Here is a 20,570-nt window from a genome sequence, read left to right as displayed (position 1 = left end):
CAGTAGCAACCACTAGACCACTAGCAATCACCTGTGGGCCAACAGAGTAATTGTTGTATAATAACACAAGCAAAGATGAAATTTCAAATGAGAGACAGAGGACAGTAAGAAGTGGTACTATGAGGTAATGCATGAAACTGAAAACTAACGGTCTCTTATTGATTTGAGTGTTGACTGCAATACATTACACACTTTCCATAAGTTACCTCTTTGACGCTAAATGAAATCAATAACCAAGCATCAATGTGTCTGATAGCTGACATGCTTTGTGTTTTATGATGTATGCTCCTGTATAGGAAAAAGGCTGTTCCAAAGATAATCAACCAGAGATAATGACCTCTGACTTTGCCGCGCCTGTTAAATAATAATAAAACACAATAAAGCAATCAGTTGTAATCAACAGCACGTCTTCAGATAGCCTGAGGCTGTGATTTCACGAAGGAAGTTTTGAGAACTTTACAACAGCCAGATGTTTCTGAAGAGTGCAGGCCTCTCCATCAGCGATCACTCACTGTTCTGACAACAACACTGCCCCCCTTCCAATTCAAATAGTCTGTTCATATTATATTGATTCATTACAGATGAGCTTGAGTGGCTGGCACTAATCAGGCTATTATAAATGACATCTCACAACTCTTTTCATTTTCCTTTGTGCTGTCAACTTTTTGTTTGTGCAAACCATACTGCATGTCCCAAATTACTGTCATAAAACCAGCCATTATACTTCACTGTGTCACCGTTGTCACAGTAGAATTGACCTCAAACTTATTCTACTCTCTCTCTCTCTCTCTCTCTCTCTCCTTTTTTCTTTCCTTTTTTTTGCGCAAGTGTCCCAGTTAAGAAATTGCTTACATCCCACTCAGTCTGGGGCTGGGTTGAAATTTCCCACAGGGTATGTACCAATATGCAGAGAGCACACTTCGACAGATGCCATCAGAGAACAAGCATATGAATTAGCAGGCAGCCTGCCATCTTTGAGTTCACACAGAATGGCATTAATACCTGATTAAGAGCCAAACAACAACACAACAACAACATGAAAGCCAAAGCAACTGGGAGCAGGTAAAGGTTTCATCATTTATATATGAATGGATTTACTAACAAAGACTCTACGACCCCCCTCAAAAGTTAAAATGTCATAGAAGCTGCCAACAACTAAGGGACTTTGGGGAGGAGGGGGGGGGGGGGAACTAGGAGGAAGAAATCAGATCCCGTCAGCAAATTACGTTCCAATAAATTAAATATTCGCAACTGTTGACCATAACTAATTCAGAAGCCATGATATATTCATGGCTACAATTAAAGAAAACACGATCCCTTTAAATTTAAATGGCTGTAAATATTGGCATTACCCAATTAAGTCACAATCAGCAGCAGGAAAAGTACCTGCAAGTGAACAGTGAGCGACTAAGTGCTGAACCTTTTGTTTCGGGAAAGAAGCATCAAAGTTGAATTCAAATTAGAAAAAGTAACAACTTAATTATTCGGTACAACAGTGTTTATGTTTTATAATAATTGTTATAATTTGTAGATATTCAACAAATGGCACGATAAACATTGAAACTTTTGCTCGAAGTTTGCTCTATATTTTAACGGAAGTTGATCCTTTGCTGAAAAATGATATTTAATGATCCATGTCATTACGTCCCTGTTCGATTGTAAAATATACTGCAAATGCACTGATTCTTGCAAACTATATTACAATATAGACAGGATCCAAAAGGCTGTATAATCAGTGGATTTGTATAACATTGTTGAAAGGAAAGAAGGCTGTGTATCTCAAGGCCGGAGCATGCAGCTTGACAGCAGCAGTGGAGGTTGTGGAAGGAACCAGTATCTCAGTGGTAAAAGAAACAAGGATTATCCTTGAGAAGCACACAAGTGAGCAGGCTGAGAGGATATTCAATCAGCCAATGCCCCTTGACACCGAAGGTCTGAGGGCCACAGCTAATCAAAGATGTGTGTGTGTGTGTGTGTGTGTGTGTGTGTGTGTGTGTGTGTGTGTGTGTGTGTGTGTGTGTGTGTGTGTGTGTGTGTGTGTGTGTGTGGGGAAGGGAGGTGAGTTAGGGTTAGGGGGGGCGACTCCTAACTTTGTCCAGATTTGTACCGACACATCATAACATGTTTGTGTTGGTATATTTCCCCGAATCAGAGTTCTTGCAGTATAGTACAAACATTCAGTTTTATTTACTTTAACTTGATATATTTTTCTGATTTTGTTCAGGGTTCTGATGTGACTCACGAAATTGGCATATCATAGCAGACTGGAGTATTGGCCTTGGCGGAGGTCTGCACTCTCCGAGTGCACTTCTAGTTGAGTTAGTTAGTTAGTTAGTTAGTTAGTTTGTTCGTTCATTCGTTCGTAGGGCAGCGTTTAACAATGCTTGAGAGATATTTATTGACCTGTCCCAGGCCGGAATAATAGCAGATATACTGTATGAGCTCTTTAATTGAGTGTTTTTCCCCTTTAAGTAGCTGCTGCCTCAGCTCTTTGGCAGTGGGATAAGGCGGCTCGTGGTCGTGCTGATTGCTCTCTTCCTGCTCTCACAGCACATAATGATCAACGGTCCATTTTGGAATCCATTATGGACTTTGATGCAGGAGCACTCTCTTCTCACTTGACATTGAACTGTCTTTCCTCGTCAAGTCCTATCATACAGTTACCTGCCTTTTAATGTACGCTCACAAAAGCTTGTCTTGTACTCTTTGTAGATGACAGACAATACAATCATCCTCATTTTCGTCATCATCATCATCATCATCATCATAACGGCTGTAGCTCAGGAGGTAGAGCGGGTCGTCCACTAATCGCTTTGGATAAAAGAGGTCGGTGGTTCGATTCCCGGCTCCTCCAGTCTGCATGTCGAAGTGTCCTTGGGCAAGATACTGAACCCCAAAATGCTCCTGATGGTGTGCCAGCACCCTGCGTGGTAGCCTGCCACCATCGGTGTGTGAATGGGTGAATGTACCTACTGACTGTAAAGCGCTTTGGATAAAAGCGCTATATAAATGCAGGCCATTTACCATTTACCATAACGCTGCATTGTTGTTTCTAAACAGCAGTAGCGCGTTAAAAAGACTGGTGCGTATACACTTGCAGCATAGTTAGTGGGCACCAGTAAACTGTGATTTGGTTGGGCCACCCACACACGCACGCACGCACGCACGCACACACACACACACACACGCACACGCGCGCACACACACACACACACACACACACACACACACACACACACACACACACACACACACACACACACACACACACACACACACACACACACACACAGTTCCTCTCTCATTCTGCCCCTTCTACAGTACTCTTGAATGTCAAAAGGAAAACAACATACAGTAACAGTAACGTGGACACTGATTTGCTCCTGCCCTCCTCCCTGGCATGTCGTCTCTGTTGCCTTTCGTGTGAGGAAGCAGTTGTGCGTAATGCACACAAGAAGACATAATCTGACACAGAGAGGGATGCAGGGAGACGGTAGGAGGGACAGAGGGGGAAAGGGCAGATTGGAGGGGCGTTGGGCTCCCAGATGCCCCTGCCCCTGTGCGTGTGTGTGTGTGTGTGTGTGTGTGTGTGTGTGTGTGTGTGTGTGTGTGTGTGTGTGCGTGTGTGTGTGTGTGTGTGTGTGTGTGTGTGTTCGTGCGAGCTGTGTGTGCTACTGAGCCCTCGGTGATGACTGTCAGCAGGCGGTGCCTCCCCGAGAGGAGAGAGAGAGAGAGGGGGTGATGTTTCCAAAGGGGGCCCAGTCTGTTACCGAAGGGAGGTGGAGATTTACTATCCCACCCAGTCAAAGTGTTCCACTGGTGCTCTGGCACACACACACACACAGACACAAATACACGCGCACACACACACACACACACACACACACACACGGATGCACAAAAACTCACACACACACTTGAGCGCACTCACTCACCATGTAGTGCAAACTCTCCACAGGAAACCCTCAGCCATAATGCGAAGGCACCTCCGAGCAGACGGGTGCGTCGCTCAAACCAAGTGGGAGACGGCGCGACTTTGATAGTGCGTTAATTACTCATGTGATGTGATACAGATGTCTGGGGGCTTCAGCCGAAAGTTTGCCTGACGCTTTCCAAGGGGGCCAGGCAGACATTTTAAGAAGCGGTAGGTGAAAACCCAAACGTATTTATTATTTATGGATAGATCAGTTTGCGTGCTGTGACAGATCCCAGCAGTGCCGTGCTGATGCTAAACTGTGATGCTACTTGAAGGGCTGGCTGCTAAATAGTTCTTTGTGTACTTGGTGACAGCCGGGACTTTGAACAGGAAGAACTCTTGGCTGTAGTATAGAGTTGCCTGTGCTGTGCTGTGCTGTGCTGTGCTGTGCTGTGCTGTGCTGTGCTGTGCTGTGCTGTGCTGTGATGAAAAGGGCTCCACTATGGATCTGACTGCCTCACACTTTACCTGCTCTTTACTTGACTTTACTCTTTACCATGAGCTCTGTGAAATGAATAACTCTCATTTACAGAAAGTTGTGCCTTTACAGGTGTACTCTAGTAAATATCTATAACTTTGTATCAAATTGAGCATATTTACACACACACAATACAGAGAATTGTATTTCTTTTTTTAATACTGTATGGCGGTAGTATGTTTTTTTCTGGCTTTTTGGGTCTTGGATTTAAATTGTGATGCTTGTATTGCACAATTGGCTGCAGACCTAAAGCAGGTCTTTCATGTGAAACTGGCTCTTTGTTTGGTGACCGCTCGCCTGAGCCTTTCTAAATCAGAACCAGAGGGGGAATGCGGCGTTCTGTTGCAAGCCACGCAAAGGACCCATCGTCCAAACAATACGAGAATACATAAAGCTCTGCAGAGCCAACCTCAGTGACACAAAGACGACATAGCTGATGAGAGCAAAGACATGCCCGATGCCTCATCTCCGCTGTCTGACTCTAACTAATGTCGACGTCTCCCATCTGTGCCCTTTTGGCAAACCCTTTTTGAAGTCTTACGGACGTTGTTTAACTTCCTCAAAGCATTTGGGAAGGGATAACAGTGCTGTTAAACTTTCTTATAACTGACATATTCCACTTTGGCAAGGTTTGAAGATGAGACGACCAATACTGCCCTACAAATCCTAACCGCAGTAACTACACTAACAATGAAACTGAGAAAAATGGCTTTAAAGTTTATTTTGACTGACCAGCCAAATGAGTTATAGGTTTTTTATACTCTGTTTTTCTCAAATATAGAGCAAGACTGAACTTTGCCAATTTGTCACATGATAAAACAAACATCTAAAAGTTCAATTTCAGTAATAACTCAATTTTGACCAAAATTGTAGTTACTGTGGTTTGGATTTGGAGGGCAGAATAGTGTGCATTTATCTTTTTTTCTGAAGCGTGTTGCCTGAGAATAACCCACGTTTCCTCTCACCGTTTGTGCTTTTCTTCACCAGTGATATATCGGGACTTTAATCTTTCAATCAGCCAAATCAAAGTGTTGGAATGTGTTCTACGATGGGCGCCCCAGCTGTACATATGTTGGTGCTAATGGGCTGTATGGCGGCCAGAGGAATGTGCCAGATAAACAGTACCGACGCCAAGGAGGACTCTCTCGCAGACGTTCTCCTCCACTCCACCCTCAACTCTCCGGGTTTCCACAGCACCAGCAGCCCCGGCCTGGAGCCCAACCCCCCCACCAGCTTCCACCTGGAGGCCGGCGGGGTGAGGAGGGCTTTGGCATCTGGATCTGGCAACACGAGCATCATTAAGAAGCCTTTAGCACATCCAGCGTGCAACATCAGCACCTCCATCAAGGACTATTTTAAGTACATCAACACCATCATCTCCATCATAGTGTTTGTGGTGGGGCTGGTGGGAAACGCCACACTGCTCAGGATTATATACAAGAACAAGTGCATGAGGAACGGGCCCAACGCCCTCATTGCCAGCCTGGCACTGGGGGACCTCATCTACATAACCATTGATATCCCCATCACTATATTCAAGGTACAGTTATCATCATTCCTAACACAGCAATGAAATGACACTGTCAAATGAATGTGATTGGATGAATGCATGTCCAATCAAAGTCACAACTTTATTCTTTATAGCCGAGCTGCTGAGTGGCCGCCGCCGGTCCCCTTGCTGATAAGATGCAACAGAGCAACAGCGGATGAGATAACAGAAATAAGTGGAATACAACGGACAGAAAAGGGAGGGGGGGGGGAGGACAGACTGTGTGTAACAGACAGTAAATATAGACGGGAGTTGTATCAGTCGGACTCCTTTATCGTGTCCTCCTCATGTGGGGGAGATTGGTGATGAGAGGAGCAGGCATACGGCCGGCTAAAATAAACACAGGAATCAGCTTGGAGTCACACGTAGCGTATGGCCTTGTGCTGACCTGCGACATTAGTCACTGACCCTTATCTAGGAGCTTCTTAAGTGAATGCTATATTCGGCAAAATACCCGCTGCTAAGTGATACATCATTTGCGGAGCGTTCAACTCGATTCTCCGTTTAACTAAGAGGTGTTTATTTAATGTGGCGCGTAGGCACTCTTCATGTGATGATTTACAATGACAAACAATGTCATGTTTAGTATAGTGACACAGAATGATGGCAAACTGCAGCGGTCAACCTGATCTTTTCAGCACATGACGAGGAGAGGCCCGTTCACAGAAGAAACAGAGAAGTAAGAAAGCCACCTGGTTTGACTTACTGCTAGATTTCATATTGTGTCAACACATGTGGTGACTTTGAAATCCTGAGGGCTTTTGTGCATGTGCAAAAAATGAAAATAAAAACAGGGCATCGCTTCACGCACAGGCAAAATGTGCTTTTTCCCCCCCAGACGGACCGAAAAGCACCACCGTCCAACTCAAGTCCCAGGCCATAGGCCTGCATGTATGTTGAAGCCCCCTGGCCCTGATTGACTTCCTCTGGGGCTTCACAGTGTTTCCAAAAATAATGACCCGCTCACACACTAAACACAGTGACGTGGGCCGCTCTGCTCCTGGGAAACTCCCATTCAACGGAACAGCTCAAGTAAACAATAGGGGGCCAGGATGCACCCGTGAAGTGCTTCCTTTGGCCTGGGCTCTGAGAAGCTCGGAGATGTCAAAATCATACTTCCTCGTTCGCCCCATGTTAAATCCTGTTGAGGGAAGGCTGCCAAGACCACTTTGGTGAAAAGACAAAAGGCCTCTAGCCCCAGAGCACCTTGCTTTCCTGAGGGAGGTCATATTGTTAAAGGTGGTGGAAGTGGCTCTTCAGTGAGCGGCCATTAAACGGTCAGGTGTAACTTTTCGAGGGGAATCGGTTACCTTAAGTTGTCCCACAGGAGAAGTGAAAGGTCGACTGTATCGGCTGATGAGCTCCATATGGTCGGCTGTAGGACTGAAGTCACTGTGACGTTACCGTGACGATGGCTGTAGGACTGAAGTCGCTGTGACGTTACCGTGACGATGGCAGCTCTTTGATGTGGATTTCAGCAGGCTGCTGTGAAATTGCCTTCAATAGATGTTAGAGATGGTCATCGCTCGGCCTGGATTCAGCAAACAAAGCAAGGTTTAACGGTCAGGTCCCTGAAGGCAAAACACTTCATTCCAAACATTGTTCCCTTTACTGGTGCAATAACAATGCGAAACAGTCATTTAATGGCAGTTTACAAAATATTGTCAACGTGGAGCGCGTGCCACTGGGGCTTGGGCCTTCGGTGGCCGACCCGGGTTCAGTTGCGACGCGTGGTCCTTTGCCGCGTGCTGTCCCCTCTCTCTCCCTGCCTTTCCTGTCTGTCTGCTGTCCTATGCAATGAAGGCAAAAATACCCAAATAATAAATAAATAAATAAAGAGCAAATGATGAATAATGAGCATCCTCTGTCACAAAAGACATTCAATTACTTTGAGGTATTTATTTTAGGGGTGCACCGATCACGTTTTTTTGCCACCGATCACCGATCACCGATCACCGATATATAAACTCCTCAAAGAAAGTTTGGAAACGTTATTTTAGGTCGATTATTTCTCCCCTTTAATAATACCAATTGGCATTGTATTTTATATCAGCCGAAATATCGGCAATCAGCCGATCGCATATTTGAGGTCAAAATCGGACGATACAGATTGCTTGCCGATCAATCGGTGCACCCCTAATTTATTTATTAATTAATTAATCTGTGTTTAACAAGCATATTTAACTTTCTTATGTAAAGCTGGACACATTTCAGTGCCTGCATGTTTTAATAAAAAATATTGATATTTGGCACCAGCGTATCACGATAATAGGTATCACGATGGTATCACAATATGGTGCCAGTGTATCCATAATGTATCACAAGAGGAAGTATCATGATATATCGGCATTTGGATATTTTGCCCCACCCCGTCCCCTAGTGACAATGATGTGTATTGTTTTTCAGCTCCTGGCCCAACGCTTCCCATTTGATGACAGTGTCATCGGCCTGTGTCTGTGTAAGCTGGTGCCCTTCCTGCAGAAAGCCTCTGTGGGCATCACAGTCCTCAACCTCTGTGCTCTCAGTGTGGACAGGTCAGTCCTCAACCTCTGTGCTCTCAGTGTGGACAGGTCAGTCCTCAACCTCTGTGCTCTCAGTGTGGACAGGTCAGTCCTCAACCTCTGTGCTCTCAGTGTGGACAGGTCAGTCCTCAACCTCTGTGCTCTCAGTGTGGACAGGTCAGTCATCAACCTCTGTGCTCTCAGTGTGGACAGGTCAGTCCTCAACCTCTGTGCTCTCAGTGTGGACAGGTCAGTCCTCAACCTCTGTGCTCTCAGTGTGGACAGGTCAGTCCTCAACCTCTGTGCGCTCAGTGTGGACAGGTCAGTCCTCAACCTCTGTGCTCTCAGTGTGGACAGGTCAGTCCTCAACCTCTGTGCTCTCAGTGTGGACAGGTCAGTCCTCAACCTCTGTGCTCTCAGTGTGGACAGGTCAGTCCTCAACCTCTGTGCTCTCAGTGTGGACAGGTCAGTCAACCTCTGTGCTCTCAGTGTGGACAGGTCAGTCCTCAACCTCTCTGCTCTCAGTGTGGACAGGTCAGTCCTCAACCTCTGTGCTCTCAGTGTGTACAGGTCAGTCCTCAACCTCTGTGCTCTCAGTGTGGACAGGTCAGTCAATCTCTGTGTTCTCAGTGTGGACAGGTCAGTCCTCAACCTCTGTGCTCTCATTGTGGACAGGTCAGTCAACCTCTGTGCTCTCAGTGTGGACAGGTCAGTCAACCTCTGTGCTCTCAGTGTGAACAGGTCAGTCCTCAACCTCTGTGCTCTCAGTGTGAACAGGTCAGTCCTCAACCTCTGTGCTCTCAGTGTGAACAGGTCAGTCCTCAACCTCTGTGCTCTCAGTGTGGACAGGTCAGTCCTCAACCTCTGTGCTCTCAGTGTGGACAGGTCAGTCCTCAACCTCTGTGCTCTCAGTGTGGACAGGTCAGTCCTCAACCTCTGTGCTCTCAGTGTGGACAGGTCAGTCCTCAACCTCTGTGCTCTCAGTGTGGACAGGTCAGTCCTCAACCTCTGTGCTCTCAGTGTGGACAGGTCAGTCATCATCACACTTATCACCACTTTAGTATTATTCAGTCAACTCGGCAGTTTTTTCCCTACGTATGATTGAGTTTTATATTGCTCTCAAAACCTTGAGTTTTAAAACCTCAAAAACCTCATTGTTTAAATTCCTGTTCTGAGTATTGTGAAAAAAGTGAACAAAAATATTCTAATATTTTGTTATGCATATCTGTGGTGTAGCTCAGTTAAATTGAATATAAAATAGGAATGAAGTTGTAGGGAATGTATTCACTATTAATGATCTCCTGAGCATCATTACTGCATAATATTATACAGAGTATATTGGTTTGTGTGTCTTATTATTCCATAAAGACAAATAAACAGTAAAACTATAGCTTTTAATATGTTCCATACAGCACCATGTTTACAGAGAATGTAGAGAGTTACTTAAAATCAGATACTGCTACACAAAAAGTCTGAGAAGGCGGTCAGCTTCTTGGAAGCCAGTCACTCTGTGACCACTGACCAGCACAGCCAGTTCATCTGCCGGTCTGACTCTGTGACCACTGACCAGCACAGCCAGTTCATCTGCCGGTCTGGATAATTTGCCAAACCATCTTTCACTCAGCACGAGGGAGCATTGTCTTTCATTTAGATTGATTGGAAGCAAATGTTTCCTTTTCTCCTTCATCTTAGGTTATTGTGAGATGTGGGGACTTTGTGAGCCAAGCTCCTTAAAAAGACTAATGAGCTTTTTGATTTTATTAAAGTGAAACCACAGGAAGGAACAGTTAGCTTTGATTATGGTATAATGTTCCCATTCAGGACATTTTGAAAGTCAATACTAATTTTTAACATTGGGAAGTTATATGTATTTGTTTGTTTGTTTGTTTGTTTGTTTGTTTCTTTCTTTCTTTCTTTCTATTTGCTGCATGTGTGCAAGACTAGTTAATAATAATAATAATAATAGTAATAGGCCATGTTTTCCTTTTTCCATTATTTAGATGAGAGAAAATGAAACACACCTGTACTTTACGCACAACAGACAAAATGAACTGTATGTTCATATTAAAAACTATCATGATATAGCTAGCAAGCATCTCATCCGATGATTTTCATCACAGCTTTTTAATTGACAACTCCTTTTCCGATATAGTACCTCCTATAGTAGTTCCCTAATGAATAAATAATGATGGTGTATTGCTCAAACCCAGTTTCATCTCACTGTCTGTGTGCAATAGAAGACACAACTTGAGAGATAAGAGGCAGGCAGGCCTGCGCTGAATGGGCTCCAAGGTTCAGCAAGGCAGACAGACATATTTAACGACCTCTATTACGAGAAAAATGCGGCATAAAAAAAATGCTGCACGTTGTGTTCAAGAGCAGCAGATGCTCTCAATTTGTTATGAGGAAATGTGTTGCATATCTCTGTGTGTTATGGAAGTACGTGAGTCTGCTGTGTCTCCTTCCAATGTTGGAGGAAGGGAAAAAGGTGGATCCATTACCACTTAGTAAAATATAAATGCCGCCATGTTGTTCGACAGAGACATTCAAACGGGTCATGAAAAATATATTGTTTTTGCCATCAAATCTTCATGCAGGATTTTACTAATACATTTCGACAAGTGGTTTCCATTAATGAAACAAACAAGCAAACAAACACGTATTCAGTGCATGGGAAAAACAAGGCAGCAGACAGACCTCTCTGCCAACACGGGCCAGTTTGTTTGGAGGCTCCGCGAAATATATAAATATTCGATTTTTAAAATAAACAATTGATCATCTCTCTTCATTAAATCTTAACATTTTTGATATTCTTTACTGACTGCGCAGTATTTGGTGTACTGCCGTGCATAAACACACGTCGCTAGCTCAGTCAGTCAGGGCAGTTGGAGAGACAAAGGAATGCATGAAATAAACTCACATTTATGTTTTCATACAGTTTCCGATGAGGGGATCACAGTGATTCGAAAGACATGGCACTCCATGGCACTCATCCTGCCTCACTTGTTGTCTGCGTCACAGGTACAGAGCGGTGGCATCGTGGAGCAGAGTTCAGGGAGTGGGCGTCCCTCTACTGACAGCCATCGAGATTATCTCTATCTGGCTGCTGTCGCTGTTCCTCGCCGTGCCGGAGGCCATCGGCTTCGACATGGTCGTCTTCAACTACAGGAACCAGACCATACGCACCTGCATGCTTAAGCCCACCACTGACTTCATGCGGGTATGTTATCCTCCCTTTCGTGTCATTTTGGATAAGAAGATTGCAATTGAACGCTTTTGTCTCCCAGTGTTGTGCTCGTCTTCAGGCCAAGATGTGCTGTACATTGTGTCCTACTCATACTGTACAACTGCTGAATTTTGCAACATTAAGACAAAACATTGTTGAGCCGTTGTTGAGATAGGAAACGCACCTGCAGCAGGATTGCTTAGAGTGACACTCCTAGATCAGTTTAATATTTCCATTATCTTAAAACCGTACTGTTGTTAGTTTGGAGGCTATACAGTCTCACTCTGCATAATATGTGGATAGTTTTTTACTTGATGAAGAAGTGGCAGATGACGTGCTACTATTATTAGTGTTATAGTGGGATATCTTTCCTTCACATTATCAACATGGCAGTAAATTCTATCACCTATATTTATATTTACTGCTTGAACTGCTAGCAGCTGAAGATTTTGGATGCACCAAACAAAATGTTGAAGGAATCTAGTGAAGGGGGGGAAAAACGCTCTCCCTCCTCTCCCTCCTCGAGCACATCTTGATGGCTGATTGCGGACTCTTTCACATGCTTGGAGAACATAATTGATTGCAGGCGAAGCACAATTACTGAGGCCTCAAGCTGAGCCACATGTTTGTATCTATTCCACATGCAGAAAAGGGAAGCAAGCACGAGCTCGTATATTAGCAGTACAACGCGGAGGTCTAGGCCATATGACCTCCCCAACAGCACGTTTTCAGCTCAGCCTTGCTGTAAATTAATTAAATAAAATAGCAATTAAATAGCATATTTACTTCTTTGGAAACATTTAATCACTAGAATTCATTGCCTTGTAGGCTACTTTGGCTTGTACTTTGTACTGCACACTGAGGCCAGACTTTGCAGTAGATCTGTGCACTGACAATTTAGGGGTTTGTTTTTCACAGAAAATATTCAAGGTTGTAGAATTTTGGTTTTGTGGTGTATCGAAATATCTCTGTTCATGAACATAGACCGTCTAATAATGGTCATGATGAGTGTTGCGCATGAGCGCGCTAACTAGAGCGCCGTTCATGAGCAAGCTCATTATTTTCATGAACGGTGACGGTGAGCTGAGCGCAGCTTTTTGCAAATCTATGAACGTACAGTGAGCGTCGCTAACACCTGGGGTGATGAACAGCCCTCTTTCTGTAGATACCAATAATGACTAGCCAGCAAAAGTAGTTTAAACTAGTTAAAAGCAATTTCAAATCATATGTATATATATATATATATATATATATATATATATATATATATATATATATATATATATATATATATATATACACCGGTATATATGTCACGCTGCAGCCCCCTACTGTGTCTTTAAGTGTGACATATTGCATTATATGCTCATCTCTCTGCAGTTCTACACCAATGTGAAGGACTGGTGGCTGTTCGGCTTCTATTTCTGTGTCCCCCTGATATGCACAGCTATCTTCTACACGCTGATGACCTGCGAGATGCTCAACCACAGGAACGGTAGCCTGCGGATAGCGCTCAGCGAGCACCTCAAACAGGTACGACAGTACTCTCCTGCAGTGATAATAACACTGTAACAGCCTCAAACAGGTCTGACAGTACTCTACTGCAGTGATAATAACACTGTAACAGCCTCAAACAGGTCTGACAGTACTCTCCTGTAGTGGTAATACCATTACATTACATTACATTACATTACATTACATTACATTACATTATGTCATTTGGCAGACGCTTTTATCCAAAGCGACTTACAATAACACATTTTTGTCAGCAAAAATAATAATAATAATAATAATAATAATAATAATAATAATAATAATAATAATAATAATAATAATAAATAATAACAGTGTAACAGTCTCAAACCGGTATGACAGTACTCTCCTGTAGTGGTAATAACACTGGAACAGCCTCAAACAAGTCTGACAGTACTCTCCTGCACTGACAATAACACTGTAACAGCCTCAAACAGGTCTGACAGTACTCTCCTGCAGTGATAATAACACTGTAACAGCCTAAAACAGGTCTGACAGTACTCTCCTGCAGTGATAATAACACTGTAACAGTCTCAAACAGGTCTGACAGTACTCTCCTGCAGTGGTAATAACACTGTAACAGCCTAAAACAGGTCTGACAGTACTCTCCTGCAGTGATAATAACACTGTAACAGCCTCAAACAGGTCTGACAGTACTCTCCTGCACTGATAATAACACTGTAACAGCCTCAAACAGGTCTGACAGTACTCTCCTGCAGTGATAATAACACTGCAACAGCCTAAAACAGGTCTGACAGTACTCTCCTGCAGTGGTAATAACACTGTAACAGCCTAAAACAGGTCTGACAGTACTCTCCTGCAGTGATAATAACACTGTAACAGCCTCAAACAGGTCTGACAGTACTCTCCTGCAGTGGTAATAACACTGTAACAGCCTCAAACAGGTCTGACAGTACTCTCCTGCAGTGCTAATAACACTGTAACAGCCTCAAACAGGTCTGACAGTACTCTCCTGCAGTGGTAATAACACTGTAACAGCCTCAAACAGGTCTGACAGTACTCTCCTGCAGTGGTAATAACACTGTAACAGCCTCAAACAGGTATGACAGTACTCTCCTGCAGTGATAATAACACTAACAGCCTCAAACAGGTCTGACAGTACTCTCCTGCAGTGGTAATAACACTGTAACAGCCTCAAACAGGTCTGACAGTACTCTCCTGCAGTGATAATAACACTGTAACAGTCTCTAACAGGTCTGACAGTACTCTCCTGCAGTGGTAATAACACTGTAACAGCCTCAAACAGGTCTGACAGTACTCTCCTGCAGTGATAATAACACTGTAACGGCCTCAAACAGGTCTGATAGTACTCTCCTGTAGTGGTAATAACACTGTAACAGCCTCAAACAGGTCTGACAGTACTCTCCTGCAGTGCTAATAACACTGTAACAGTCTCAAACAGGTCTGACAGTACTCTCCTGCAGTGCTAATAACACTGTAACAGTCTCAAACAGGTCTGACAGTACTCTCCTGCAGTGATAGAACCTTCTATGTAAGGCATTTCAGATTGACTCAGTTACAGTAACAATGTCTGTTCCTGCTTTCCGTCCTTAAAGGTGGCATCATGTAACCTGTTGTTTCTCTCTGCAGAGGAGGGAGGTGGCCAAAGCCGTGTTCTGCCTCGTCCTCATCTTTGCCCTCTGCTGGTTCCCATTGCACCTTAGCAGGATTCTCAAGAAGATGGTCTACTACCAGAATGACAAGGACCGCTGTGACCTGCTCAGGTGAGTTCCTGATGCAGCAACCATCCGGGACAGGAAAGTTCACGTTTAATACAGCAGTACCTCAAAGTCTATGGACACGCGTGCTGAAGAGACGAGAGATACATGTTCCTGTCCTCTTTTCATGTCTTAACTCCAAGTGAAAGATGATCTTTTCTTCGAGTTGAGAAGATTCTTCAACCTTTGGGCTTTTTGACAAAGAGAGAGGTTTACTGTGTGGAAGACAGACTCCCCCGTGTGCCAAACATATTTACTCTGAAAGGCTGTTCCGCAAGTAAAACGTTGAAATTAAGTGCTACTTGATGCCAAATAATAAATAATCGATCGTCCGTCTGGTTTCAGCTTCCTCTTGGTGTTGGATTACCTCAGTATCAACCTTGCAACAGTCAACTCCTGCATAAACCCCATTATCCTCTACTTTGTCAGCAAGAAGTTCAAAAACTGCTTCAAGGTATAGTACACTCCCATAACAGATGGACACACACGCACGCATGCGCCCCCGCACACACACACGCACTCGCACGCACACGCACACACACACACACACACACACACACACACACACACACACACACACACACACACACGTCTGAAAGGCCTGTGATTCAGTCTCGCCAGTTAAACAAACAGTGAACTCTGGTGCTGCTGATGACATTCTATGAGGAAAATGTAAAGTGGCGCGGCGTGCTGATTTATGTAGTGGTGTTGCTAGCTGAGGTCACACACACTGAACATGTCTGTCAAAGGGACCTGAGCTGGACAGAAACCATGTCTCACTTCTGCCTGAACAGAGAACCAGAACCAAGCTTTTGACTTTGGAACAAGTCGTCTGGGATTAGGGATGGGGCCGATCCGATCCAATATCAGTATCGGGTGCCGATATTGGCACTAATTCACGGATCGGATCGAGAAAAAAAAAAAAAAAAAAATTGCATTTCCAGCGCAGCCCGCACAATTACGCTGGCCGTAATTTGCCTATGTATAATAGTATCCTTCTTTGCCTTGTATATTTTCTGTCTGCTTTTTGCAAGGTATATTTTTTAAAAAATCTTTAATTGGCCAAATCTTTGCCTATACTGTATATTCAAGAAAAATATTGGTATCGGCATAATATCGGTATCGGCAGATGTCCAAATTCAGGTATCGGAATCGGATCGGAAGTGAAAAAATGTGGATCGGTGCATCCCTATCTGGGATCAAAACTTGCGGATGAAGCTACTCCAATGTTTTCCCCATGTTGAAAAGTGTTTCTCTCTTTCTTCTCCTCGCATGTCCTTCCAGTCCTGTTTGTGCTGCTGGTGCTACTCGGACAACCAGGTGTCCAGCTTTGGAGCCATGAACGGCACCAGCATCCAGTGTAAGAGCCCCGAGCCCAACAACTACCCCCAGACCGCCCCGAGCCAGCGAAAAGACAGCTACTGCAACTGACGGCTCCACCTGGTGTGGACCATTCCCTGTGGACGACAAAACTCTCTTTACACCCCACACCGCTCTCCAACAGGAGACCACCAATACTATGACAAAAATGTACTTTTTTCAGACAATAAACATGCATCCTAAGGACCGTTGAACCCCCACATGAGCCTGGAATGGCTGGACGAGGAAGCGGAGTTGAAAGGCACAGACAGGGTTTGGTGTAGTTGCCTCTCTAGTGGACTACATCTCTTAAAACTCCTTATTCCCACACCCCTAAGGATAGTCATGCTGTAGCGTGAGAGGAAAGGGAGAAGAGGGGGTGATGAGAGGAGCGGGAGGAGGACTCCTTAACAGGATGCAGCAGTACGCGGGCTATTCTTATAAAGGGCAGCACTGCTGGGAAGGACGCACAAGGCGCAGGAAGGGAAGACCGCTCGCTGTCAGAGGGGATGCTGTTCCCGAAAAGATCGTCTACGCTGCTCGGTGACGGCGGTGAACAGGAAGGCACATGTTACCGACTCCTACAGCATTGTTCATCAAATTATGTCCAACAAATAGTGGTTTTTACAGTGTATCATACTCATCAATAATTGAGTTACCTTGTGTCGTTTAATTAGCCGAGTGTTTTGAAGTTTATTTGCTTGGCGTTTGACTCCTATTGCTTCAAATAATGTCAATAATGTTCCATGTTATTTTGTTATTCGTCCTTATATGCGAACGAAAAGGTGCTTCGCTTCACCTTGAATACACGCCTAGATCAACCAACACGACAATCTCGGCGCAATATGAGCGCCATCGATGCCGACCTCCGGTCTTCTCGTTTGAGATCCAAACGATGAAAGATTTCAGAACCGCATCGAGTCCCCATGTCAGAATCTGCCAAGGTCAGAAAAGTCTGTACCTTCTTTTTTGGAGTGTATGTCCAACACAAGATAAATATGAGATCATTTACCAAAAAGGGGAGCAATGAGAAGTTGTTTCCCCCCCTACAACACTGTGAATTTTACAAGACATTAAAATATCAGCAGGTACAACAGAGTTGTTACAAATGTAGTATAATCCATGATAGTATCCACTTTTATAAAGTGTACTATTTTGATCATGAGAATTATTGTATTCAGACAGCAGTACTTGCCAGAGGCAGGCAGAGTAATGGTAGATCTTGCAAGTTAGCGCAGAAATGATATCAGCTACCAAATAACTCTGCTATATTAGGACTATACTGTTTGATATGTGAATACATGTAAACCTGTGTGTGTGTGTGTGTGTGTGTGTGTGTGTGTGCGTGCGTGCGTGCGTGTGTGTGTGTGCATGTGCGTTTGTGTTTGTATAATTACTCGCACTTCTTCAGTTGGAGTGTTTTGCACAGGAAGTACAGCAGAACAGAACTGTACTGCCATATCAGTACAATATTATTTTACCACTATTCATTGAAAGAGATTCATAATAATCTCTAGAAAAACTGTATTCATGTATGTTTGTCGTCATTGGTTTTAACCCATTATCCCCATGTTTGTGCTGCTGCTTATACTAATAAACCCATTTCTAAGAGAGTAGCCTATACTACAGTCATCTCCACGGTAAGAGGCGAGAGGTTTTATTTCACCGTGATACTGTCTGACGCAGGCTGGTCTCTCCGGGAAGTGAAGGGGCCCCCTCTGTTTTTCATCTGTGTCTGTGAGAACGAGGCGTCTGGGAGTGATTTGAAGAAGTGCACTGTGACCTGCTTGGCAAGCGAGCCCTCAGGGTTGCTCATGTCAGTGCAGAGGATGTGAACGGCTCAGTGACACGCTGGGAATTTCAGCCATATAACTCACTTGCCGTCTGTGTTGCCAAAAGAGGATCCCAGAAAGCACCACAGGGATGACGTATTTTTGTAGGCTTACCCAGAAGACCCTGCACTTCCTGGTCCTTACGTGTAAAAAAGTCAATGTGATGATTTTTGTATGGGAATTTCGGTTAAATGCGTGAAATAAGGTCTGTGGTTTATGAAACGGCGTGGTTTGTGTTCAGCAAGACAATCTTCACAAATGAGGACGACTTTTATGACTTGAAGCATTTTCTGGAAAATCGTGTTTTAAGTCTTCCGGACTCATTTTTGTGGTACTCTTATCCACCTTATTTCTAGCCGCCATGATGCCTATGGGTGCTTCTTCCGGTGTAATCCTCCCAGCCTTGTTGCCGACAGCTTGACATCCCAAAGCTGCAGGCGAACGGAGCAAATCACTAATCAGGTCCAGCTTGGCAAAAATCTCGTCGATAAATATCCCTTTAAGAGCGCAATGCGTCATGTGTAATCACCTACCGTACTATGGCTAATGTTAGCGGCTTGCTAGCTGTGTTACATGGCAGTAAAACGCCACTGAATGACCACATTTATATCACTTTTAACCATTTCGAGTAACACTGTTTCCATACGGACCACAAGTGTTAGTTTGTTGTTTATAACGTGGCTATATTTATCACGTTCTCTATCTCTGATACACTGAAAATACTGGGAGGCGGGCCATAGCGTCTCTGTCGATGATTTGATTTGACAGTTCTGGGCACTGGCATTGGCGTTGGCCAATCCTGGCGTGTTCCACCCCCAAATCTATTGTGTTCTGGCGCAAAGCGAGTGGCTTCCAGGACGAACAGGCTCTCTGAGGCGCGCGCCAGTAACGTTATTTTAGAGCAGCGCAGTAAATACAATATTCCTGGAACGCGAGTTTAACGAAACAGTTACATGTCCTCTGCATTCTACATCAAATAAAGACATTACTGTTTGTTTTATTTGGTATGTTACAAACTTATTGGCCAAGTTATGTTCGTTTATGGGCTAGGAATTCAGCCAGGGTACAAGGGAGTATAGGCGGCCATCTTGCTTGCAGAGTTTTCACATCAAGTAGAATACCGTTTTAGGAAATGGCAAGCTGCAACAATCAAGTCACGTTAAAGGGATAGTTCGGTTTGTTTGAAGTGGGGTCCTATCAGCTAGTTCGATACACTAACTTAATTAGGTACAGTGGTCTGCAGGCTGGGCGCATTGTGGAACGAGACCCGGCACTCAGCGCAGCAGCCAAACCAACCTTTTCTCTGTAAGTATGGGGGGTCAACAACTAAAACGTAATTTAGCCACCTAAAACACCTAAAACAACGCCCACCTAAACAAATCAATATCTGTGTACATGCACGCTCTATTTTGACAATTTTCAGCGCTTTGCTTTTCCGCAAAACAGCAGTTTCATTCGGCACTGCTTTTTCTCCCAACCGTACAACTACCGTATTCCTCCGCTAAAAGCCTGCACAGAGCCGCAGCACTGGATTACTCCGCAGTAATTTGGGGGTGTTTTATTTCTCTCGGTTTGTTAGTGAAGACACAACAAATAGAATACACAAACGAAAATATGAGTGATTTTGATAGCGAGGATGATATGCCATTCACCTTAGTGACAAGAGGATACAATTATGAACCAGAGAGAGTAATATACAGAAGAGGAACTTTTGCAGAGAGTGAACAGGCAGAGAGATGCGCCTGCTGCCTAAATGCCTGGGTGCCCTGCAGACCTTATTCACCATTCCCAGGATAAATTGTGGAAAACGACCCAGACCAGAGAGGCCAGGTGACTTGTTGTCTCTAAAGTAAGTCAGTGTTTTATCTCTCTTCTAAGCCTTCCTGTTTTGTAAACCGCGCTCTGTGCTGGCTTTTAGCGGAGGAATACGATAGTTGTACGGTTGGGAGAAAAAGCAGTGCCGAATGAAACTGCTGTTTTGCGGGAAAGTAAAGCGCTGAAAATTGTCAAAATAGAGCGTGCATGTACACGGATATCGATTTGTTTAGGTGGGCGTTGTTTTAGGTGTTTTAGGTGGCTAAATTACATTTTAGTTGTTGACCCCCCGTACTTACAGAGAAAAGGCTGGTTTGGGTGCTGCTCTGAGTGCCGGGTCTCGTTCCACAATGCGCCCAGCCTGCAGACCACTGTTCCTAATTAAGTTAGTGTATCGAACTAGCTGATAGGACCCCACTTCAAACAAACCAAACTATCCCTTTAAACTGGACCTTGTACCCACAATTATTTTACAGCGGGGCATTAAAAAATAAGGTGGATAAAGCTATGTTTTAGCCATGTCTCGGCTTGGAAGCTACACAGGATTATCTAGATCACACAT

The 20,570-nt window shown here is 44.2% G+C and overlaps 1 protein-coding gene across 1 annotated transcript; it reads left to right on the top strand.

Moving 5' to 3' along the window:
- Positions 1-3,986: 3,986 nt before the first annotated feature.
- On the top strand, positions 3,987-19,271 carry ednraa (endothelin receptor type Aa). Its single transcript, XM_083655542.1, has 8 exons — positions 3,987-4,144; positions 5,442-5,994; positions 8,410-8,537; positions 11,526-11,724; positions 13,111-13,263; positions 14,875-15,008; positions 15,348-15,456; positions 16,287-19,271. Exons 2-8 carry the CDS (start codon positions 5,491-5,493, stop codon positions 16,431-16,433), a joined length of 1,374 nt encoding a protein of 457 aa, XP_083511668.1. The 5' UTR covers positions 3,987-4,144; positions 5,442-5,490; the 3' UTR covers positions 16,434-19,271.
- Positions 19,272-20,570: the final 1,299 nt, after the last annotated feature.

This window comes from Poromitra crassiceps, assembly GCF_964638095.1.
Source record: "Poromitra crassiceps genome assembly, chromosome: 19".
Taxonomy (NCBI): Eukaryota; Metazoa; Chordata; class Actinopteri; order Beryciformes; family Melamphaidae; genus Poromitra; species Poromitra crassiceps.
Note: the sequence above shows the minus strand (reverse complement) of the source record. Positions and strands in the feature narration are given on the sequence as shown.

Coding starts and splice junctions, on each gene's coding strand:
- ednraa (XM_083655542.1), top strand. CDS start 5,491: ATGTGTTCTACGATGGGCGCCCCAGCTGTACATATGTTGGTGCTAATG. Junction 5,995..8,409: donor TCCCCATCACTATATTCAAG/GTACAGTTATCA, acceptor ATTGTTTTTCAG/CTCCTGGCCCAACGCTTCCC. Junction 8,538..11,525: donor TGTGCTCTCAGTGTGGACAG/GTCAGTCCTCAA, acceptor TCTGCGTCACAG/GTACAGAGCGGTGGCATCGT.